The 23,128-nt window shown below is 53.1% G+C and overlaps 11 protein-coding genes across 11 annotated transcripts; 7 read left to right on the forward strand and 4 right to left on the reverse strand.

Annotated features, from left to right (window-relative positions):
* Positions 1-743: 743 nt before the first annotated feature.
* On the reverse strand, positions 744-1,637 carry COL26b_006163 (uncharacterized protein; the record flags this gene model as incomplete). The annotated part of the gene is made up of 1 exon (XM_053178987.1): positions 744-1,637. One exon carries the CDS (start codon positions 1,635-1,637, stop codon positions 744-746), a length of 894 nt encoding a protein of 297 aa, XP_053037113.1.
* Positions 1,638-2,547: 910 nt separating this feature from the next.
* Positions 2,548-3,003, forward strand: COL26b_006164 (uncharacterized protein; the record flags this gene model as incomplete). Its single annotated transcript, XM_053178988.1, has 2 exons — positions 2,548-2,684; positions 2,964-3,003. 2 exons carry the CDS (start codon positions 2,548-2,550, stop codon positions 3,001-3,003), a joined length of 177 nt encoding a protein of 58 aa, XP_053037114.1.
* Positions 3,004-3,080: 77 nt separating this feature from the next.
* On the forward strand, positions 3,081-4,229 carry COL26b_006165 (uncharacterized protein; the record flags this gene model as incomplete). Its single annotated transcript, XM_053178989.1, has 3 exons — positions 3,081-3,590; positions 3,644-3,736; positions 3,789-4,229. 3 exons carry the CDS (start codon positions 3,081-3,083, stop codon positions 4,227-4,229), a joined length of 1,044 nt encoding a protein of 347 aa, XP_053037115.1.
* A 265-nt stretch (positions 4,230-4,494) lies between these two features.
* COL26b_006166 (uncharacterized protein) lies at positions 4,495-6,493 on the reverse strand (the record flags this gene model as incomplete). Its single annotated transcript, XM_053178990.1, has 9 exons — positions 4,495-4,512; positions 4,563-5,134; positions 5,188-5,380; positions 5,431-5,529; positions 5,581-5,685; positions 5,836-5,906; positions 5,967-6,056; positions 6,123-6,323; positions 6,379-6,493. The coding sequence occupies 9 exons, from the start codon at positions 6,491-6,493 to the stop codon at positions 4,495-4,497; spliced, it is 1,464 nt and encodes a 487-aa protein (XP_053037116.1).
* An 853-nt stretch (positions 6,494-7,346) lies between these two features.
* Positions 7,347-9,040, reverse strand: COL26b_006167 (uncharacterized protein; the record flags this gene model as incomplete). The annotated part of the gene is made up of 3 exons (XM_053178991.1): positions 7,347-8,228; positions 8,290-8,769; positions 8,834-9,040. 3 exons carry the CDS (start codon positions 9,038-9,040, stop codon positions 7,347-7,349), a joined length of 1,569 nt encoding a protein of 522 aa, XP_053037117.1.
* Positions 9,041-9,985: 945 nt separating this feature from the next.
* On the forward strand, positions 9,986-10,830 carry COL26b_006168 (uncharacterized protein; the record flags this gene model as incomplete). The annotated part of the gene is made up of 3 exons (XM_053178992.1): positions 9,986-10,369; positions 10,426-10,488; positions 10,543-10,830. 3 exons carry the CDS (start codon positions 9,986-9,988, stop codon positions 10,828-10,830), a joined length of 735 nt encoding a protein of 244 aa, XP_053037118.1.
* A 794-nt stretch (positions 10,831-11,624) lies between these two features.
* On the forward strand, positions 11,625-12,814 carry COL26b_006169 (uncharacterized protein; the record flags this gene model as incomplete). The annotated part of the gene is made up of 2 exons (XM_053178993.1): positions 11,625-12,026; positions 12,083-12,814. 2 exons carry the CDS (start codon positions 11,625-11,627, stop codon positions 12,812-12,814), a joined length of 1,134 nt encoding a protein of 377 aa, XP_053037119.1.
* A 517-nt stretch (positions 12,815-13,331) lies between these two features.
* On the forward strand, positions 13,332-14,845 carry COL26b_006170 (uncharacterized protein; the record flags this gene model as incomplete). The annotated part of the gene is made up of 2 exons (XM_053178994.1): positions 13,332-13,455; positions 13,509-14,845. The coding sequence occupies 2 exons, from the start codon at positions 13,332-13,334 to the stop codon at positions 14,843-14,845; spliced, it is 1,461 nt and encodes a 486-aa protein (XP_053037120.1).
* Positions 14,846-15,686: 841 nt separating this feature from the next.
* On the forward strand, positions 15,687-16,181 carry COL26b_006171 (uncharacterized protein; the record flags this gene model as incomplete). Its single annotated transcript, XM_053178995.1, has 1 exon — positions 15,687-16,181. The coding sequence occupies one exon, from the start codon at positions 15,687-15,689 to the stop codon at positions 16,179-16,181; it is 495 nt and encodes a 164-aa protein (XP_053037121.1).
* A 1,304-nt stretch (positions 16,182-17,485) lies between these two features.
* On the reverse strand, positions 17,486-19,270 carry COL26b_006172 (uncharacterized protein; the record flags this gene model as incomplete). The annotated part of the gene is made up of 1 exon (XM_053178996.1): positions 17,486-19,270. One exon carries the CDS (start codon positions 19,268-19,270, stop codon positions 17,486-17,488), a length of 1,785 nt encoding a protein of 594 aa, XP_053037122.1.
* A 1,105-nt stretch (positions 19,271-20,375) lies between these two features.
* Positions 20,376-22,823, forward strand: COL26b_006173 (uncharacterized protein; the record flags this gene model as incomplete). Its single annotated transcript, XM_053178997.1, has 5 exons — positions 20,376-20,478; positions 20,533-22,174; positions 22,285-22,308; positions 22,442-22,506; positions 22,717-22,823. 5 exons carry the CDS (start codon positions 20,376-20,378, stop codon positions 22,821-22,823), a joined length of 1,941 nt encoding a protein of 646 aa, XP_053037123.1.
* Between the last annotated feature and the right edge of the window lie 305 nt (positions 22,824-23,128).

Below are 23,128 nucleotides of genomic sequence, written 5' to 3' on the forward strand. Positions count from 1 at the left end.
TGCCTCGGCGTTCTTGAATGTGCAGGTGATGTTTGCTGGTGGGTTTGCCTGCTGTCGTGGTATTTGAACGGTGCTAACGGGTTACATAGTCGGACAATGTGCCCAGAACGGTGAGAAACAGACGGAGTTACTCGAAACATTGAACCGAGCAGTCACGATCAGCAGCTTTCCATCAAAAGGGCTTACCGATGAGCTAGAAAGGATATGGAAGGAAGGTTTCTAGTCGAGTTGAAGAATCTGACATCAATACCCCTATCCCATATGCATTTACGTCCATGATTGCGCCTCGCGTTGCTCTTTAATCTGCAGCTTGTTGTAGCATCTGCTTTCTCGCTGTGCTTTTTGCATAGTCCAGCATTGCCAGTTCAATCACAAAACTAATCGCCCATGTTGATTTTGCTAGCCGCACGTTTCCTACTGCTTGGAGAATGGCATTATAGGTGCTTCGCTTACTGGGAAGGTAAAGCGGGCAGCGCCATTGTGAACTGAATCGCAAGGACGACGAGGGAGGGCAAGGATGACAAAAAGTCTCGACAACAATGGATAGGTAGCATGAGGAAGACACTGAAAATGCCGAGAAACACCAGGGGAGAAGAAACAGCAAGAAGAATGTCGCAGTAAAGAGAAACACCGAGGGGATGATTGGAATTGGTGCTTTATGACACCAACAGTCATAGAACCTCTATATTCTATGGCGGATACCCCTATGATACTTCTTGCCTGCCTTTTTTCCCATTGACACTCTACCAAGCTCCAACAATTCCAGCCACAGGAATGTCAATGCCTGTTGTGTATGAGGCTCCATTCGACAGCAAATACACATACGCACCACCAAGCTCCTTCGGGTCGGCTAACCGGGGCATGCCCCCGTAATACTGCATCTTCAGATTCCAATCAGGGGCCTGGTCGACAAAATAGGTCATCGCAGTCTTGACGAAACCAGGAGAAATCGAGTTGACCCGGATACCGTGCTTCGCCCACTCCATGGCGAGTGTGTGGGTCATGTTCCTGACAGCACCCTTGGTCGCACCATACGGCGCTGACGGCGCCGCGCGGTTAGGGCGATACGAGGTCATGGACGCGGTGAAGACGATGGAACCCTTGATCCCGAGCTCGATGAAGCGCTTGGCAACAGTGGTCGCGCAGAAGTAAGCCCCGAAGACGTTGAGATTGAACAGCTGCTCGAGCTGCGCGCGGCTGAAGTCGAGCGCCGGCTGATGTTTTGTCATGCCAGCGTTCGCGACCAGACCGTGAATTGCGCCCTCTTTGGCGATGATGGCATCGATTGCGGATGTGACGCTCTCTTCTGAGGTGACGTCGCAGTGGAGATATTGGATGCGCTTGGGGGTTGCCTTCTGGACGGCCTGGAACTCCTCGCCAGGCTCGAAAAGATCCAGAGAGTAGACCACTTTGGCATCGTTGGCTAAGCAGACTTCAGCGATGCCGAGGCCAATTCCTCTGTTGGCACCGGTGATGGCGACAACCTTGTTCCTCAACGACACCTTCCAGTCATGGTCTGGGCCGGGCTGGGTGTTGAGAAACTCTGGGGTTGTTGAAGAGGGCGGGGCAGCGGCAGGGAGTGTTGTTGAGGCAGCGCCATTGTTGGCTTGTGAGTCTGCGGTTGCGCTTGGAGACATGTTGGCTATCAGGAACCCAGGATGATGTGACCGTGAAGAGAGGACTTCGCAGATTTGTGGGGTTCTGATGGGATGATAAAGGATGTTGAAGAGCTGAATGATTTACGTTGGTAGGAGAATTCAGCACGATGATATATCAGTGTGCAGGACTTATGATAACTTGGTATCTGGCTCGTAGCGTATGCCGATGCGCAGATCTTGGTTCCACACCGAGTTAACACAACGAGATTTCAGCGGAATTCTCCTAGCAGACATCGGCACGAATGCTGGACTTATCGGACCATATTCCCCACTCAGAACTGCCGAAAAACAATTCCAAGAGATGGAGTCACATGGCGTGGTTGTGCCACGAATTACATTCGATGCGACGTGGAAGGCGACGGGGACTCGCTTCGAGGCACAGCTGAGTATGGCCTTCGCGTCGAGGCAACCCGCCATTTGCGTCTCACCCAGGGAGCCGATTGGGTTCCCCTCATCCGGGAACCACACCATCCAAGTTCATGGTGCATCCCTGGTAACCCCAAATTCCGGGGAGTACAACTCTGGGGATGGTCCCCACGATTCCTCCACGGGGTGGTTAGCCGCTTTGTGGAGAGCTGGAGAGAGGAAGGGATAGGGGCTCGGGGAAGGACAAAGGAATTTGCGGAGTGGCCAGCTAGCTAACCTTTGGACTGCACCATTAACTGAGGCAGTGGATAAGCTGGGACACCGACACTTCAAGTCATTCTATAAGATTAAGCTGTTGTGCATCTTTGCGCCACTCCCATAAGCGAAATGTCAGCTTAATACATCCTGTTTCTCGATATCTTCACGATTCTATCATTCTTTCCATTTGAAATTGATAACAGGCAGACAAGACTCCAACTCGCCATCCACGATGGTCTCTCGAAGACAATCATCGTCTCCAAGCATGGAGGCCAACGACCAGAAAGATATGGGGAATGAGCCCCAGCACATCGAAACGTCAGGCCAGACAATCACATGGACAGAGGAGGAGGAGAAAGCTCTTGTCAAGAAGATCGACCTCTTCCTGATGCCGACCATTTGGTAATACTCTGCTCAGTTGTAACTAGCGACTCCAGACAGAACGCTGACCGACACCCATTAGGTTGATGTACCTTTTGTCATACATGGACCGAACCAAGTCAGTACATAAACCCTTGACGTCAACAGTCAATGACTTGACTGGACAGCTTAGCTAACATACAATCCTGTGGTACAGTATTGGAAATGCCAAGATCGCAGGAATGGCTGATGACATTGGCCTCTCGTCGTCTCAATACAGCATCGTCTTGGTCGTGTTCTTCAGTGCGTTCTATCTTCTAGCTATGACGCCCAGCGCTCCGAGTCTTCTAACAACGTGTAGTTGGCTATGTCCTCTTCGAACCTCCTTCCAACATGATCCTCGTCCGAACCCGACCGTCACTATATCTTCCATTCATCATGGCTCTCTGGGGCGTCCTCACATGCATCATGTCCGTCGTCAAAGAATACCATCACCTCATCGTGCTTCGTGTCTTTGTTGGAATAATGGAAAGTGGTTTCGCCCCTGGCATCCTTCTCATCATTTCTTCCTGGTATCGGCGGGGAGAACAATCGAGACGTTTTGCCGTTTTCATGTCTGCGGCAATTCTTTCCGGAGCATTTGGCGGGTTGCTTGCTGGTGCGATTACCAGTGGCTTGGAAGGGGCACATGGGATTCGGGGATGGAGGTGGCTCTTCATCGTCGAAGGTGTTGCAACCATTGGATGGGCTGGCATCTCGGCTTTCATCTTGTTGGACTTTCCTGCAACTTCAACGAGGCTGACACCCAGAGAGAGAGAAATTGCGGTCGCGAGGTTACAAGAAGACAATGTCACGGTTCGAAACGCTGATGAGAAGCTGGGCAAGGGTAAATCTTTCATGTTGGCACTGAGAGATTGGAGAACTTGGGGGTTCATATTTGGTTACATGGTAAGATTCAAAATCGGGTCGCTCAGCATTATGATATGCTAACCAAGACACAGGTGATTGTTGGCTCTTCTACACTCTCCTATTTCTATCCTACTCTTGTCCATGGACTTGGCTTTACGTCAACGGTCCAGGCTCAGTACATGACGGTACACCCGCCTCATTAAATGCCAGTTGTTGATATTTTCTTACAAGAATCAGGTCCCCATCTACGCATTCGCTTTCGTCTGCACGGCAATTACCGGCTACTTCGGCGACAAAATACCCGATCATCGCGGACTAGTCATCGCTGCCTGGCTCGCATTCAGCATGATCACCTCGATCATCGTCTGCGTGGTGTACAACTTTACAGCGCGATACGTTCTGCTTGTTCTCATGGCCGCTGGGTTGTGGGCATCTAACGCGATGTCTCTGTCCTTTGCCAGCTCAACGTTCGGAAGCATGGACGCAGAGGTTCGTGCGATCGCGCTGGCACTGATGAATGCTCTCGGAAACTTGGCGCAAATCTATGGCGCATATCTCTTCCCTACAGACGATGCTCCGAAATATCTCATGGGTTTCGGCGTTATTTCTGGCATGCTGGGCTTTGGTACGGTTGTTTATATAATTATGCACATCCTGGTCAGACGTTGGAAGCCTTGAAAGACGACCACTGATCTGCAGGAATATTTCCAACTCATTGATCGCGCACTACCTGCATTTCGCTCGTCATGGCCATCACGAGGAAGCTGTCTCTTCATTGAATAGATGTATTAAGTGGAATCATTGTGATAGTATCTTTATTAGATCTAAACCCTGCCAGCCCGCCTACGACATCTAAGTGGAAGCAGTCTGTCTTGTCGATCTCACAGAGAGATCTTCCATGACAACTATGGCCACTGCTGAATGTCACACATTCCATCCATGCCTATAGGGTGTACCGGAACTATGGCTTTCGTTAGTTGCGAAGATAGTTGAAGACAAGGCGGTACTTACGTAGGGGTTCTCAAAGTCAGTGTAGTCTGCCTCACCGTACTCTTTGCCCTTCTTCTCTCGCTCCTCGACAGTCAGGCCATCGTTTGCCTGTTGCGCATCTCTCTTCTTGTTCCTTCGGACCAAAACAAAGCGCCAGGTCAGAATAAGCGCAAATTCGAGCCCGAAGCAAATGGCACATCCGATAGTTCCAGGGGTGTACTTCGGCGCGTCCTTCTCCTTGAAGATCTGACTTCCCACCATGTTGCCAACGCAGTATCCAACGAAGGTGAAACTGCTGGTGATGGTACGCTTGGTGCGACCGGCGGTGTTGCTCGGAATGAGGGTCCAGGCAAGGAAAAGACCAAGCACGAAGGGAACCGTGATGAAGTAGCAACCCCACTTGGTCCACTTGATGGCGGGGTCGTTGGGTAGGAGCGACATGCCCAAGAATCCTGCGAAGGGCGGGAGGACGGAGCCGGCCATGAAGAACATTCGAAGATTGGACCACTTGCTGCAGGTCAAGCCGACGCAGATGAAGATGACGACTGACATCACAGATCGGGGAATCTCGATCAAGATGGTCTGCAAGCTCGCTGTATGGGAGTCAGTATCTCAACTCGAACAGGTTGGAAAAAGTGCCACTCACTGAAGCCGAAAGATTTGATGACGATGCTACCGAAGGTAGTCAAGCCACCGTTCGGGACAGAGCTAAGGAAAGCGTTCATGCCAGCAAACCAGAAGCAAGGGTCAATGAGACACTCGCGGACTTGCTTCCACTTCCAGCCCTTGATAGCGGTCTTGTCGTTTCCGGTGTTGTTTGATCTGATACGAGCGCTTGCCTGCACGAGGTTAGACAAGAAAGCATGTGACGATTTAAAAGTTCACTCACCATATCCTTCTCCTCCTTATTCAACCAAAGAACCTCCGATGGTGTGCCAAGAAGAAGCAAGCAAAGGCATCCGACGAAGGTAGTAAGACCTCCCAAGAACTGTCTAGTCAGTACTGCTATTTGGGCAACATATCGTAATTGTCGACTTACGTAGGAGATGTACCGCCAAGGTTGCACTCCTTCTCTGCCCTGGGTTGCGGAACCAATGGCGTACATGATCAGACTGGCAATGACACCGAAGCCAGCATTGGCACTCTGGAAGACAAGAGAACGAGATGCATGTTCACGGGTCTTGTACCACGTTCCCACAAGAAGCATGAAACCCGGACTAATACAACACTCGAATGCTCCCTAATCTTTTGGTGAGCTGATAGACAATTTTCTTCCATTTGACGTTGGGGATACCTGAAGAGCGCGGAGCGCAATGAGGTGTGTGAAGTTCTTAGCAAACCCGATACACAAGACAATGATGCCCCCTGTTGATGAATTTCAGTAAACCGTTCTCGGCGTATATCATATGAGCAGATGAGGCTTACAGCAAATCATGTAGATTGACAGGGTTCGACCCATCTTGTAACGTTGGACGACGACATTGCTTGGGAATTCGCAAACCATGTATGTGATGTCTAGGTTCCACTATGTCAGTGTACTGTCCCGGGCCTGTTTCGGAATGTGGGGGGGTGATCACGTACAGAAGATTGTCGTCAACCACGAGTACTGTTGGCCCACCAGACCGGTATCCTCACGCAAGCCGAAGATGGCTTGGGTTCCCAACGCAGTCTTGTCTGTTTGCTGGATACCATAGCAGAGCCACATGAGAGGAAGCAGGTAGCGGTCAATCTTCCTCTTCAACTTGTGGAACTCTTCCTTTGTGTAGCGGCCCTCGACCTCGACTGCGAACTTTGGTCAATACTGGGTGTCAAAAGCTGAAATGGACGAAGATCATACTCAGATGCGAGTCGCCGATCACCTCACTCTGGGTGTCTGATTGCGCATTGTCATCAGACACAATCGCGACCTTCTTCTCCTCATCAACGATGCGAGGTTCGGGTTGAGAGCCCATGATTGTTGCGAGGTCAGGCAGATACCTGAGAATGCGCACAAGAAGGGACGAAGGCAGGAAGGTTCACAATATGGCAGCTTCTGAGCGACGTGCTGGCAAAAAGTCACCTGGCTGAATGCGCATAGTTGGGATCGGCTTATATCACTACTACAAACTCTACCCCAAATGCCGGAGGCAACACAGACCCTGGTCGGCAGCCAACGGTCCAGATAAGGATTCCCGCGGAGCCAACCCCCAACTATCGGGGGGCGACATCAAAATAGCCGACCAGAGGGCTGGGCGAGACCGAGCTGGTGGGACCTCTGAACCAACATGGTAAGTGTGCTGCACATGGTAGATATATCTTGCCTCCTCATCGGACGACGTCAGCTGCGGCTCCAATCAACTTATCTTCGCCCGTCTTGGCAGACATTAATCTTCAACGCCTGGACGATAAGATCAGAGAGGCGGCAAGGAGGGCACAAGCTATCGGGACAAAGATTACCGCCCCGGAAAAGATAATGAGACGATGGGTAGACAGCACTATGCGGGGAGTTGATTGTCACGTTCCATTGATGTGCGCCGTCGAGCTGCATGCATGATGTCCTCTTTGGTAGGTCGGATGATAGGGTTGGATCCGGGATGATAAGCGGAGGATAAGCCGGGGAGGCGGGGTTCAGGCCGTTGTAGCCGACCAACCTCGTCCGTTGACTGGGGTGTTCATCTCAAACAGCATCTCGGAGGACAAAGTTGAAGATGGAATTTAGAGCAATTGATATATTGGCCTTGCATTCATTGATTGAAGTAATCCCGGTGTATGAAAGCTCAAGTCTGCTGAAAATGGCTGAATGGGCCTCCAAGCCCAATTCTAATCTCAGAGCTTGTATCTGAAATGAGGATTCTCCTTATCGGTGCGGTCCGTGAAGCCAACCTCGTTCACCTCGGTATCGCCATGCCCCGCGTTGACGTGCTCGCCCCCTGTCATTTCAGCAAGCCGCGCGTCGCGCTTTCTGTTTTCCCACCACATCAAGCCGCCGATACATGCCGTGAAAAACATGCAACTAGAATACATGCCACAAAGCGCTTTTATGGCAGACATATATCGCGGAGCCTCTTCGGGATCAAACATGAAAGGGCCGATGATGTTCCCCGCAGCATAGCAGATGAAGTTTACCCCATTGACCGTCATGCGCTTCGTGTGGCCGGCAAAGTTAGCCGCGACAATGGACCAATTCAGAATGATCGCAGCGCCAATTACTCCAAGAAGCCAGCAGCATGCGGTAAGTGCCAGAGGACGCTCGAGGGGAATGAGCGCGATGCCAATGATTCCTGCGATAGACGGAACACCCGCAAGTACGCTCATGAGAACGGTAATGTTCCTGTAACGCGAAGCAAGATAGCCGAGGATGACAGTTGGGACAAGTTGAAATGCCCCGCTGGGCAGTTGCCATTTCAATGTCTCGATGGAGTTGTATCCAAAGCCTTTGAGAAGGGCGCTGGTGAAGTTCGTGAGGCTGCCATTGATGATGCCAATGGAGATTTGCTGTAAAGCAACACACCATACGCGAGGCTCCAAGAAAGCTTCCTTCATCTGGTAAGGTAGGAATTGGCTGTGCTTGATGCCCGTATGATTGTCGGCTACTCGCCAAACGGAGACCACCCGCTCCTCGTGGGTGAAGAGTTTGAAGTCAACCGGGCTTGACGGGAATAGGAAAAGTGCAATCCCTCCGATAAAGAGAGTAATCACTCCAATGACCTGATCATAGCCTGTTATTATGGACCTTTGAGGTTGAAGTAAACGATGAAAGGGTCCATACCAGAAAGATGAGCTGCCAAGGGGCCAAGGCGGTATGTGTCGTCGTGCCAAGTCCCCAGGAAATCCCCGAGCCAAGCATCAACGAGATACCGTTGCAGCCTAGCCAGATACACATTCTCAACGGCTGCTCGTCCCGAGTCCAGAACATGGATGTGACAAGCATCCATGCCGGGCCAATGCAAGCCTCTAGCCCGCCAAGAAGGAAGCGAAGCGCCATGATACCAGCAAAGTTCTTGGCGCCGACGGTGGCGACTAGCAATGTGCCCCAACACAGAAGCATGATCGAGACGAACTTTCCGATCGGAAAACGCTGGAGACACCAGCTCGATGGGTAGGAGAATAAGAGATAGCCGATGTTGGTGATCGAGGCCACCCAGGAATAGTCCCGCCCTTCGAGACCGAGATCGGCCTGGAGGCCATAGGCATTCGCATAGTTGAGGGTCTGCTTGTCGAGGAAAGACATGAGGTAGATGAGACACATCTGCAGGAATTCAGATCAGCTTCTGCCTTCTACGATGGTGGTCCTGGTGGAGGAAGGTGTATACCGAGGGCAACAAAATGAAGTCAATCTTTCTCAGAACCTGCTTGGCGATGGCGTCTCTACGTGCCGGATCCATGGCTTGGGATTCGAGATAGTAGTCGTAGCCAATGTCCGTGTGACCGACCTCGACAGCACCCTTGGATATGCTCTGAACATCGGTTTCAGGCGTATTTGCCTCGGGCTTCATGCCCTCGAGATCGGTGGGAGACATTGCCGCGGGCTCACCGTTGTCGAAGGAAAGGATGTGAGAAGATATGATACCGTCGAAAAGTCAATGTGACGGAACTCGTGTAAACATTTAGACAGATACCGAGATCTACTTGATATATCCAGAAACCTCTACGCCTGTCTTCCAAGTGACATGGGTTTCTGTCATGTCTTCCCATGGGTCTGCAGCAAGGGATATCTGGGTGATGATACAACGCCCGCTCAATATCGGAAGCAAATGCACCGTCGGCTCCTGCCCGAACCGTAGAAACAGAAGGAACAACGACATTGAGGCTTGCCTTTATGATCAGCCAAGTGATGGACATGTTTTCCAGATACCCGGCACAGGCTCGGTCCACCTGTTCATTGGGTGGTGGAATACACGGGGGTGGGAGCAGATAATCTGCAGGTCTTGGTAGTATCATATCACCTTGCGGGGAACCTGGCTCTCACAGTGACATATTGGAACATTGATTGTCCAACCTCGCGCTCTTTGTATCTCCTCGCGGTCTCATTTACCCGTGATTGGCTTCCTTCAACTTGCGCGGTCATGCAGTTCTCTGCCATGCATTGAGTTGCATGTTCATGCACCGCGGTCCCATCACAGTCACACAGCATATGCGAGAAACACATCGAGGCGTTATGGTGACAGCTGGGTTTGTTGTCGGACTGGAGGCCGACAAGACCTCCCTTGTGGATACATATCCGGGCTGTCGGACAATACTCCGACCGGCCCCAGATCCCGGCCGTCTAAAATCCACTTACGCCGAGCCGTTCCTACTGTAGGATACATGCTAGGAAAGAATGATAACATGGCCTCGGGTTTATCTTCATAGAAATTTTGGGGCAAGAAAGGCATCCGAAAGGCATCCAGGCCTTTTCAATGGGCACCTTTGGCATTTTTTATCAACTACACATCGCCACCTCCTAAACGGTGCGTACAAGCAGCATGACCCAGGCGAACGGAGCCTCGAAGCCCTACAAGGCCGCCATCATCCAAGACTTCTCGACTACTAAGCCTTGGGGCCAGATGACGATCGATGCTACGGCGAACTTCGTCCGTCGCAGCATTCCCCACGCTCAAGTTGATCACTATCGCGCAGCTCATGGCGAGACCCTGCCCCCAGCCAAAGACTACGACCTGTTCGTTTTGACGGGAGGAACCGTGAACCTGCTTGAGGAGGAGAAGCCTGAATGGGCGTTGCGCGTGCTTGATTTGATCCGCGATGCAGGCGCACTCCCTGACACTAGGCTTATTGCATTTTGCTGGGGACATCAAGCGGTTCACTATGCCTTCGGCGGGGTCTTGGATGTTCTTGCAGAGGGGCCTAGGGTACGTCTTACTGCTACAGACAACGCCGTATGTGGAGCTGATAACGGATTGTGAAGATTGCAGTTGAAGAGATTAACCTGACGCCAGAAGGCAAGAAGCTATTCGGAAAGGAAATTTTGGTAAGCATGATCTCCGAACCTTTAGACCAAACCTTAGCTGAAGATGATTGTCAGTTGTTGCAAAAGTACCACAAGCGCTACATATCACGACTTGCCCCAGACTTCACAGCGTTAGCAGGGAGATGTGAGATCTCATGTAGTAAGGAGAAGGGCATCATTACTTTCCAAGGACATCCCGACCTCAGTCGGGAAATCGTTCGGACTCTTATCGACACGGACGACGGGCTGTACAAGCCTTCCGAGACAACACAACGCAGTCCTTGCGGCAAGCTGTTCAGCAGTGACACGGCTGATGATGGAGATAAAGTGTGGTACAAGATCATGGACTTCGTGTCAACCTGACGGACATTCTAGCAACTGCGTCGGAAAATCGTTTGTGACCGAGATGGATGATATCTCAATGGATTTGTACCATCGTTCTGGATCATTTTGACCCCTGTCAGTGGAAGCCGCAAGCTACACCGTCCCCATGAAGCGGACCGTCCCGCATTTGAGCTGAATAATATGCGATTCAATTGCAACATAATTGGCCACATACTCAGCTTATCTCCTTGATTCGCAATTTGCAGAGCAATTGACCTCAGAGAAGAACCAAGCTTCGGGGTGGAACTGCAGGCTACTGCGTCTCGCGTTCCGCGAAGCACGTCATATGCGGGACCTATTCGTCAACAGGCTTACGATATAAGACACGCCGAGAATCTTCGTAGAGCCAAAAGGAAGCGACATATTCGGTTCGTATCTGTTTGAGAACTTACGAGACATCTCACAAATGCCAATTGAGTGCAAAATGGCGCCCAGATATTCAAGTGTAGCCATCATTGGGGCTGGTCCATCCGGCATATCAGCTGTGAAGGCGCTGAGTGAAGAGAAGGCGTTTGACAGGATCCAATTATTCGACAGAAGAGAGAAGATCGGAGGGACATGGTAGGTCATCCTCGGCGAATGCGCATGCATAGATGACTGACATGCCGCTCAGGATCTACGACGAGAAGCCAGAGCCTTTCTCACCACACTCAAGTCAACCAACCAGGAACCTTCCTTCAAAGTTTCCACAATCGCTCCTCCCAGCGTCTGAAAATTTAACTGCCAAAACGGGCATCTACCCTTCCCTGGACAGCAACGTCGGCTCACAAGTCATGGCTTTTACTTACAAGCCTTTCCCCTCCGTACATTCATCAACGTCCATCAACCGCTTCGGAAAGGCGAATCCGACGCATCCTTGGGACAAGGTCGCCGGGTACCTGGAAGAGATTGCCGAGCCATTCAATCATCTTATCACCCTCAACACCCACGTTGAGCGAGTTGAGAAAATCGGGAAGAAGTGGAGGCTGACGCTTAGGAAAACGCAGTACTATCTCAAGGGCCAGAAGAGGGACTACTGGTGGCAGGATGAGTTTGATGCTGTAATCGTTGCGACTGGACACTACGGTGTGCCGTACGTCCCGAACATTGCAGGTCTTAAGGAGACATTTGCTGCGTTACCTGAGAGATTTGAGCACTCGAAGGCGTACCGCTCTCCGGAAGACTACTTCGACAGGGTGAGTCCAACCGTGTCAATTTAAACGTCGGAGTCATCATCTAATCACCACCACAGAAAGTCGTGGTTGTTGGCGGCAACGTCTCAGCCTCAGACACCATTTCGGAAATTCATAACATCGTCTCAGGTCCTCTCTACGTTGCTCAGCGCGGGTACAACGAGATTCTCAAGGACGCTTGGGAGCTGCCCAACGTCGTTCTCAAACCAGAAATCACGAAATTGTCCGTCGGGGCAGATAAACTCGTCAAGGTCACCTTCAAAGACGGCACGGAAGTAGACGGCATCGAAAAGGTCCACTTCGGCACGGGGTACCGCCTCTCATACCCCTTCCTCATCCCGGACCCCGTCACTCCCAGCGGCCGGCTGTCGGGTTTCTACCAGCACGTGTTCAACATCGCCGACCCCTCACTTACGGTGGTCGGACAGGTCAAGGCCGCCATCTCGTTCCGGGTGTACGAGTACCAGGCCGTCGCCGTGGCGCGGTACTTCGCCAACCGCGGCGGGGGCCTGCCGTCACCCCGGGAGCAGGACGAGTGGGAGGTGAAGCGGCTGCAGTACAAGGGGCCTACATCGCAATTTCACGAGATCAAGCCTGACTTCAAAGAGTATTTCGACTTTTTGAAGGACGTGGCTGGGCCGCCTGCGGAGGGGACCGATGGGTATGAGTTGCCTGCGTGGGAGGATGAGTGGGGGCTGTTGGGATTCGGGGTGTTGGCCTTGAAGCAGAAGTGGTGGAGGCAGTTGAAGGAGAGAGATGAGCAGAAGAAGCAAATTAAGGCAAAGCTCTAGGACTTTGGTCTCTAGAATTGCCAAGACAGAAAATTTCGTTTATCTTATGCTACTGAGCTAGGTCTTTCATGATGCCATTCCCAGGCGAAGCTTTCCCATCCGCACCATCAACCAACCCCACGAAACCAAACATCGGTCAACTTCCATCGTGCCAAGAAGATGGTTCCCGTGAATGTGGTTCTGTCAGAAAAAACCTACCGAATACGGACATCTTCCCGGGGTATGGATCGACGGCCTCCACTCGGAGGTCCAATGGGGGCCAAGATTCTCGCTGTCGGGTGGATTCAACGGCACTTCCAACGTTGCACTAGCATATTCGTCATTTTGCACCAATATGAGGAGTCATTCCACGCGAGAAGATTTGGAGAAAGAGCTTTTTTTTCAGCAGCGGTTTACAACGGGAATAATCACGATGTGAGCCGAGGCAGACTTTATCCGATATAAGGTTGGCTGATCCCACTGGACGTTGCGGCTCACGACGCAACGACTTCATCACGACTCAAGCCTAAAATCAACGATGGCTGAAGAACCGACCAAGACTCCGGTCTCGGAGGTCCGGGACCACGCTCCGGCGTCTGAGCCGGTAAAGCGTGTCTGGTACCACTCAACGCTGTTCAACGCCTTCGTTATTGGTGGTGTCGGTGTGTCTCCCTGTCACTCCTGAGTGCAACATGATTTTAACAGTGCCAAATAGGTTTCATGGCCCCCGGCCTCTGGAACGCGATGAATGCTCTCGGCGCAGGCGGCGCTCAGGAACCATTCCTCGTCAATGCCGCCAACGCCCTGGTGTTCGGCCTCATGGGCTTCCTCTGCCTCTTCGGTGGTCCCATCGCCAACCGCATCGGCCTTGCCCGCACTCTCCTTCTCGGCGCCGTGGGATACCCTCTTTACTCCGCCGGTCTGTACTGCAACAACCGTTTCGGTAACGTCTGGTTCGTGCTTGTCGGTGCCGCGGCATGCGGTGTCAGTGCCGGACTTTTTTGGGCCAGTGAAGGTGCAGTAGCCTTGGGCTACCCGGAACCGGCGAAGAGAGGCAAATACATGAATATCTGGCTTTGGTTTCGCACAGGGGGGCCTCTGGTAGGCGGTGCCATCGTGTTGGCGCTCAATAATGACGCTGGTGCGAAGAAGAAGGGCAAGGTTGGATACGAGACTTACCTCGTCTTCATCGCGCTGCAGTGCCTGAGTGTACCCCTGGCCCTGGCCCTCTCGCCGCCTGAAAAGGTGCAGCGTACCGACGGGAGCAAGGTCATCATCAAGGCGGAAAAGTCCTTCTCGGCCGAGTTCAGGGAGCTGTTCCGCATCTCGAAGAGGAAGGATGTGCTGCTGCTGCTACCGATATTCTGGGCGGCGTACTTTAACCAGTACAGCGGCAACTTCCAGTCATACTACTTTGGTGTCAGAGCAAGAGCGCTCATCGGCTTTGTGAGCAACTTCGGCACGCTCTTGTCCAGCCAGCTTATCAGCACTCTGCTAGACTACAAGGGCTTCAGCGTCAAGAAGAGGATCAACATTGGATTCTACTACGTCGTCGTCTGGCACATCATCGCATGGGTGTACGGATGGGTTATCCAGGAGAAGTACACTGCCAACCCGCCGGCATACGACTGGGAGGACAAGGGGTTCACCGAGGGCTTCTTCGTTTTGCTGCTGTGGGACTTTGCGAGACAGGCGTTGCAGAACTGGCTATACTACCTGCTGGCGACCAAGACGGACAACATCTCTGAGCTTGCTAGATTCTCTGGTGTACTGAGAGGACAGGAGAGTTTTGCGCAGGCTGTGGCGTTTGGGTTGAACACGAGGAAGTGGCATGGAGGTCGGGTGCCGCTGGCCATCAACACGATCCTTCTGGGTCTTGCTGTGTATCCTACGTGGCTCGTCGTCCGCGACCACGTGCCCATCGAGACGGACAAGCTTGCCACCGTTGAGGAGGGTTCTCAGGGAGAGTTGGCCGAGACGAGGTTGTCTGCGGATGAGAGGAAGGAGTTTGCTATTGGACAGACTGGTCTTGGACGAGACGCCAAGATCTGAGGACTTAGATCGACTATAGCACACACCATTTACGTACTTAAAGACTAAGCTAAACTAGGCTTCTGCTTTCGACTTTTTGAGCCTCAATCGCGTCTACCTCCCGGACTCGGAGTAATATCAACTAGTCAGACTACGCGAAGAGGGTTGTAACGCTTTTTCGTATCACTACCACCCTTCGTATTACAAGTTCTTGGTATTTATGAGCTCTGACCTTCGTTGTTGACTCGTGCTTCAAGCCATATCGAGCGGATTACAAAGGTATGCTACATTGTCTTGGGATTTTCCTTGAAACAGCCTGAGGACCAGATACCGTCGCCCCTCTGACAACATTCTTGCGCGAACCTTCGGCGGAAATGTCTCGTGGAGAGACATTTCCATTCGGCGCCAGACATTCACACCGATTGGCCTTAGAAGGTCAGCCGTTTGAGCCGAGAATCCCTCGCCCTGTGATGGCCGCCGCCCTTCATCTTTCAATATTTCGATGGTTCATGGTCGTTTCAAAACGGCTCGTTGCTGAAAGTTACCATTCTGTTGGGGAATACTACCGCTCTGCCTGGCTTACCTTGATCGCGTCATCCTGGCCCTTACATATTTCTCCGTCAGAGTCATTCAGCAGCCAGGAAGGAGTGCCCACCAGCGGCAAACTACGAAGAAAGGCTGGAAGGGAAAAAGGACCTTGATCACACACCTTCCGATGATCGAGATTGCACAAAAAGAGGATTTCGAGTTCTGGTATCCCACAGCTCGTCATATTTTATTCCACCCCCTATTGAGAAAAGATAAAGGAGAAAATTTTGAAATTACCCAGAGCCAAACCACCAAGACCATGAAATCTGCAACAATGGATATTACCCTTCCTGTACTTGAATCGATTATTGAGTTCACGGTGACCGCCATAGCAGTCATATCCCTCATCGTCACCATCGGCGGGGTCTGGGCCGAGGTCGTCGAGGCCTTCGTCAGCAACTCCGACAACTTCATCCGCCGCGGCCGCCAACTACAAAGTCGCCTTCACCTACCGCGGCGGCTATGCCTTTTCGCCGACTCGTACCCGGGTATGTCGGAGGACACTGTCCGCTTCATCGGCGCGGCCGCCCTACCCGTAGGCTTGATGCTCGTTGCCATCATCGTATGGGGCATTTCCTTGGGTGCGAGACACGAGGAGCCGGATAGATGGTTCTGGTATCTGGTCGCGTTGTTCGTGGGGTGTCTGGTTTGCCCCTGGGCGCTGATGCTGGCGGCGCGTAGCCGAGAGGCGAGGATGGGCAGGGAGGCGGCGGAGGATGGTGGCGAGGCGGGGTATGCTTCGGCGCCGCGGGTGATGGATGACCCTTAGGAGGCTGGGAGCCATCAGAGGTATCAGGTGATGGGGATTATGATGGAGGGCATGGTGTTGTGGAGGGTGTGACGACGAAGCGAAGAAGAGATTCGACAGCTAGAGGCTCTGCTAAGGAGGGACAACCCCGGTTTACGATGGCCTATCGACTCCAGAGTATTGCACCGTACCTACGCCCCGTTAGAGTCAGTGGAAGCTAGATTGTCGGAATTCATTATATTGATCCGTAATTGGACATGGCTTAAACCTTCCGGTACATCGGGGCAAGAGTTTCTAACCATCTCGGTATTGTCCACCTTGATGGCATTGTCATTCCTCCGGTCATCGCACACAATAAACACTCTAGGGCTTCCAATCGTTTCTTCCAGATACATCATCTCTGCTTCAAAACTTCACAAACAAAAAACGTTATCCATCTAGTTGAGCAGCAAACCGACTCTATCCCAGTCCATCTCCACCGACAATGTCGAACCTCACTAGCCTCAAGTATCTAGGGATACTCACAATAGGCGCATTACTCTTCATCACCACCCTCCTCATCTGCGCCGAGCTCATCGACACCTTCACCGAAACCTCATGCCCCTCAATCCCCTGCCGCCAGCGCGCCCAGAACCTTCACCGCCTTCTAGCAAGCCTGCACGTCTTCCCGGACTCGAATCCCGGTATAGGGGACAGGGCCCTCCGCTTCATCACCGACGCTGCGCTGCCGCAGGGAATAGTACTCCTCGCCCTCTCCGCCCGGGCAACGTACCTGGCTGCGAGGCACGAGGTGCCGAGTCGGTGGTTCTGCTACCTGCTCGCGATACTGATGGGATGTGTTGTGTTTGAGTGGGTTTTGCTGATGGGTGACAGGGCGCGGGCTCGTAGAGAGAGGGCGGTGGCAGCGGCGAATGCTGGGAAAGTTGAAAGTGTGAATGAAAAGGTGGTAGATGAGAGGGCGCGGACTCGTAAAGAGAGGGCAGCGGCAGCGGTGAATGTCAAGAAAGATCGCTACTCTCAGCCGTATGGGCCGTATGAGCCATGCTTGTACCCTAGGGTTGATTTCAGGGAGATCATGCGCCTGAATATGTGACCGGAATTTTCGGGCAGCCAGTATTGCGGCGTAGTTGAGGCGGTGACGAAGCAGACCTGCGATTCGAAAGGGGAAGACCACTCTCCGAACCAGGCTGTCGAGGAGGCATCAAAAAGCAGCTGACAAGACTCAACAGCGGCTGGTGACGTGCGAAGGGCGTATTCACGATGATGTAGTAACAGAAACGAACAACTTTTATATACGCCGGATATAGTCTCATTACAATGGTCTACTACACAGCTTTCGACGCGCGGGACTTGTTGTCCCGATGCCTCTTCTCCTTGGCCGCTGTCTTGCGGCGCTTCATCCACGACTGGTTCAGGTTCCGCCTGTTCTCCCAGAACCACTTCTGGAACTCGCCGGGGGGCACGCCGCTGCCGGCACCCTCGCCTTCCACGGCGTTCTGCTCGGCATTAAGCGTAGCCTCAATCTCCTGCTGCGTCGCCTCGTCGTCCTCCTCTTCCTCGTCGGGCTCGTTGCCGATGGCCCAGAACGGCTTCGTGCGGCCGGGGAACGCGGTGTCTGGGGTAGGCGCGGCGCTCCTGACGTTGCGCCAGGCGAACTCTTCCTCGGTGAAGGGCGTCATGGGCATCTGCGGCATTGCGGGCACGGCGTCGTCTTCTTCAATATCGTCGTTGTCGCCGCCGCCGAAGAAGCTGAAGGGCTGGGCTTCCTTGGCTGGTTGAGGGGTGGAGTCGCTGTCGGGCTTGGGACGCTTGTAGAGGGCTTCCAGGGGGTGGACCTTGGCAGGGGTCGTGGGGGGTATCTTGATGGTCAAGCTGACGTTGGAGCCGGATGACCTGGGGCGAGAGGCGTCGGCAGCCTTGAGGGCGGCGAGCGGGCTGTCGACTACAGCTGGTGCCGTGATCTTGTCTGCATCCTCCATCTCATCATCAGAGTCCGAGCTGTCCTCATCAGATGAAGTCCCGCTACTGCTCGTGGTGTCGTCGTCGACAGGTTGAGGCGGGGTCTTTGACGCTTCGGGGGCTTTCTTTGCAGGTGTCACCGGTTTCGCCTTGGCTTCCTCCTCTTCCTCGTCCGAACTCTCGTCTGATGAAGTATCCTCGTCAGAGGACGTTCCGCTGCTGCTCGTCGTGTCGTCCTGTGGGGGAGGGGTAGGGGCCTTGGCGGGCTTCTTCTTCTTCTTTGGGGCTTCGCACTCGGGAACAGGCGCAGTCGCAGTTTTCCTAATCTTCTCCGGCTCAATCACGTTGCCCTCGGCGTCGACCCAGCCCTTGCCCTCGACAAATTCTGTCGTGAGCGCCTCCGCGGGGGCCGGCTTGGTAGCCTTGAGGAACGTAGGGAACTTGGTCGTTTTCTCGAACTCGTGGATGACGACCTCGCGGGACTTCTTCTTGCGCTTCTTCTTCTCCGGCTCCTCCTCGTCGCCGTCGGCGGCCGGTTTTGTGGACGGGAGTTTCGCGGGTAGCTTCGTCTTCAGCAGACACTCCTCCCTGTCGGTGTATTTGGAGCGCTCCTCGCGCTTTTTGGTCTTATCCTTCTTGTCCTTCTTCTCACCCTTTTCCTTCTTGCTCTTCTTCTCCCGGATCTTGGCCTCCTCGGGGACGGTCCATCCGCGCTTGACCTTGCGGTCACGCAGCTCGACGCCTTCAACGAGGTTGTGGTCACGCTTCCGCTTCTTCTTGGTGCCCTCCTCCTGCTCCTTGGACTTCTTCCTCTTCTTCTTGCCGGAGTCCTCCTCGCCGGGCACTGGGAGGTAGTTCTCCTCGGGACGGGCCTTTTCTATCCTCATCTTGGTACCCTTCAGCACGGCGCCGTTCAGCCTCTTCTTGATCTTCTCGGCGTCGGCCTCGGGCAGCTCGACGTAACCGTAGCGCTTCTCGGGGAAGGTCTCGATGGTGTGATAGGAGATGTTGCGGGCCTTCGGGAGGGTTGAGGAGGGGATGATGACCTTGACGAGGTCCTGGTCGAACGGGGTGATGTGCAATCGGGTGTAGTCGCTGCTGGTGTCGGAAGGGCCAGCAGGGTTATCGGAGGGACTCGCGGGGGGCGACATTAGGTATTATCGGTTTGTCGGCGGAGAGAAGGTGCGAAAGAGACGCCAGACGCTTTGTGGTGAGCGTCGTCGGCCGTCGATCGTCAAAGAGAATGGTCTTGGAGCTAACAAAAAAAGAATAAGCTGAGCTCGACCAGACGGAAAACCCTTTGTTGCGCAGGGATTTTAATTGGTCGAGGTGTGTTTTTATCTTGGGCCGTGCGTATCTGACAGCACTGTGCCACAGCACTGGCCACCTGCTGCTGATTATGTCAGCGACGAATCTGGAAATCAGCCCCACCGGATCGAGCAATTGACTTTGGCTGAGAAAACTACACCTGGACAGCAACACCACAACACCAAACCTCATCGTCGACTTGGTATCTCGATGCCAGGCGGGTACTGAGCCTTATACCGCGACTTGCGATGTACGAAAAGAAAATTCTCCGTGGTAGTTTCAAGCGAAACTTTCTCTCTCCCTTATTTGCAGGGACAAATCTCGGCTGCCGCTTCCTTTTAGCCACAATGTCACCAAACGGGAGTCGCGATGGGAGTCGACTTCCTCCATCGTCCAGCAAGAGCAGCAAGTGCTGCCATCTCATGTCTTGGCAGAGTCGATTAGCAAGTGAAACTCTCCATTGCATTCATTCTCGTCCATGGACAAAGTCTGCCAAGTATCAAGCCTATTCTGCCTCAGCCGACTTCCAGCCCAGGTTGAAGCACTATCCTCGTCTCCTTTGATCGACCCTCCAGACCTCGTCTTACAGCCTCTTTATCAACCGAATTTCGTCCAGCATTTCCTTATTGCATCAAAAATATGCTGTCTTTTTGGTCCAATTCGGGTCAAAGCAAGGCCCAGCCAGCCCAGCCGACCGCAGCCCCAAGCACCTCGGTCGACAAAAATGGTGCCGTCACCCATCATCTCCCTGGCGTCTTTGTCCCAAACTGCCAGGATGGGACTGTCATCTTTCCGGAAACCAGACGAAAGCCTTCTGGGAAGAAACGCACCGTCATTCCACCTCCGCCAACGTCCATCACCAACTGCACTTTGCTCAGCGACGGCGGCGTCGGTCATGTTGCTTGGGCACCGCCTGCAGCCCCTCCTATCCGTCGACCCTCCCGATGCATGAGCGTGGATGCCAACGGCAATGCCATTCCTCCAGAGTACGTTCCCAAGGCCATCGGTGAAACTCTCGACGTTGAAAACCTGGCGAATAATCCGGCAAAAGGTAAGATTTACAGAGTACTCCTTGCTATGCATGTCGCTGATAGGTCTCTCACAGGAAAGAAAGACCCTGGGCTTCGGCCTCAAGAAGCAACCAAATCGTTATCAAGCATGGGCCCCGGTCAGACTCCGCAGCCGATTTCGACAAGCAAACAGCCACGCAGCAAGTCGGCCGCCCCAAAGGCGCCATCATCCACGACCAACGGTGGAGGCTCCATCAGCAGCTCCAAGCGGCCAGGGTTGACGGCGCGTGGCAAATCACATATTTCCATGCATGATATTGTGCGCAAAGTGCGAAATCACCTCTCAAGCAACTCGCGACGTCAGACGGGATCATCCGAAGCCTCCCCGCAACCTGCACCTACTGCACAAAAGACACCTGCCGACGACATCGAAACAGCTTCTGTATGCCACCGTGGCTCCTGTCAGTACGTCTTGAACGACGGTGAAGTCCAAGACGTGGTCGAAATCGTTGTCCACGAGATGTGCAAGCACGGTGTTGGTCCCGTCGACAAAGATCAGGGTGTTGTTCTGCAGCCAGGCGACGAAGTTCCTAGACAGGTTGTCCGAAAGCCCAGCTGCCTCATGAATGCCTTTGGACCACAAGTCTCCGACCTGGTGGAACCGGCGACCACCATCAGCTTGCCCGAAACCGCCTTCTTCGCCCGCAGTCAATCTGACGGTCAAATACGCGCCAGGGTTAGGTCATCTAAAGTATCCATGACCACCATCCTATCCAAAGACAATGTCACCGATATCCGATGGGCAGCCGATGATACAAAGCCCGAGAACGAGCCTCAAGGAGACGCCAAAGATGGACCAACAGGAAAGCCAGACGGCGAATCGTCCGCCGAGGCCGGCAGTGCAGCAAAGGCCAAAGCCCAAGGTGATCAAGAACAGCCGAACGATAACAAAGCGGCAGCTCAGAAAATGGAGAACACCAAGAATGATGCGGCTGGAGATGTCCCAGGTACCGCCGAGACTCCCGCAGCTGGACCGCGACTTCACGAGATTTCTGACTGCGACATGGATGACTTGAGTGATTACGCCATCGACAATCAGCCAACAACCAATCCTCCTCTTGCAGAAAATTCGACCACAAAGGATGTCGACACCAAGGGCTCATACGCCATCAATCAGGAGCTCGACAACGGCGGTACCGAGGCCAAAACGCCAGACGCGGTGGAATCCAAGCTGGACTCCAAAGAAGCATTGCCTGGAGCAGACCAAGCTGACGAGTTCCCCATGAAGCAAAGCGGTCTTGACGATGCTGAACGTGGAGATCTAAAGCAGGCGTCCAACCCCGATGATTCTATTACCAAGGAGGTTGATGCAAGCCCACACGAAGTTGATTCCTCTTCTGCCGGTCCTGATCTTAACAAACTCGACGCCAAAGAGGACGGCACGAAGGTTCCTGATGCCGATCAAGAGGACCCACAGCAGGTGGAAGTTTTGACTTCAGATGATAAGCCGGCAGAATCCAAGACTTTGAAATCGAGGTTTTTAGAGACGTTCCTGAAGCCATCAAATGACACTGCCGCCGATGGCGCCTCGGGACATTCGGAGATCCCTAGGGAGGCAAGCCTGCAGAAGGAGAATAGCAAATCATCCATTGATCATGGCCTCGATGATCAGCAGGATGTTACTTCATTTCATCCATTGAGTAAACGCCATGGCACACATGAATGGCACAGCCCTCCGTATGGCGCTATTCCAGAAGAGCAAGAAACGGATGACTTGTACCACCTTGGTGTCGACGCCAGACCGGGCGGTGCGGTGCCCGCGACTGACAGTAACAATTCACGACCAGATCCGACAACGAGGTACAATTTTGGTTTGTTCAATCGGAGTGTATTTGGAGAAGGCACTTACGACGCCACATTAAAGCCTGGTCGTCGAGTATCTGAAGCTTCCATAATGGCCGTCGGAGCTGCTGCTCCCCGCTCGACAGACAAAGTTCTCTACAGGTCTCGCTCTGCTCATTTTGCCGATGTCTCCAATTCGGATCCTGGATTTCTACAGAAGCTAACTCGTAAGCTAAGCTCCGTCTTCCAAACTCCGCCCCAAACACCTGTCATGCGGGCGCCGGCTCCGTCCATTGAAAGTACCGCAATCTCGAGGAAAGCTTCCGAGAGCCACGTCCCAGGCGATCCGAGTGAAGGGGGCGAGGCGGATACGGCGGGATACATATCTGAGCCTGAGCCCTCTTCCGTTTATCAGGCAATGACAGTGTCGAAGCCAGCAAAGGCCGAGGCGCAGCGTCGTAGTATCTGCTCAGAGGACAATGCGCCCCAGCGAATCGATGCTGTCACCAGTCTGAAGGGTTTGATCGGACCGGGCGGAAGATGAATGGCAGACACGGAGCTTGTCAACATGGCCAAGAATGAGTCTACGTGTCGTCAGATGAACCTAGTCCCTATCAATACACCATCAAATATTCTACTACCTATGTGCCATGTCTCTTGCTTCAAGTGTCTTAGTGCCGCTTGAGCTAACTCAGAGCCTCGTAGCTAAGAGCGCTTTTGGTCACTCCGCGGTGAGCATGGTGCTTGTACGCCCAACCACTTCATTCACCGATATTCTGGCTCTTTCGTTCTCACGCCAGAGCCTCCCGGTATTAGATGGTCGGTACTATACAAGGACCTTGCCTTGCA

The sequence above is a fragment of the Colletotrichum chrysophilum genome, assembly GCF_026319265.1.
Source record: "Colletotrichum chrysophilum strain AFK26 chromosome Unknown scaffold_44, whole genome shotgun sequence".
Lineage (NCBI taxonomy): Eukaryota > Fungi > Ascomycota > Sordariomycetes > Glomerellales > Glomerellaceae > Colletotrichum > Colletotrichum chrysophilum.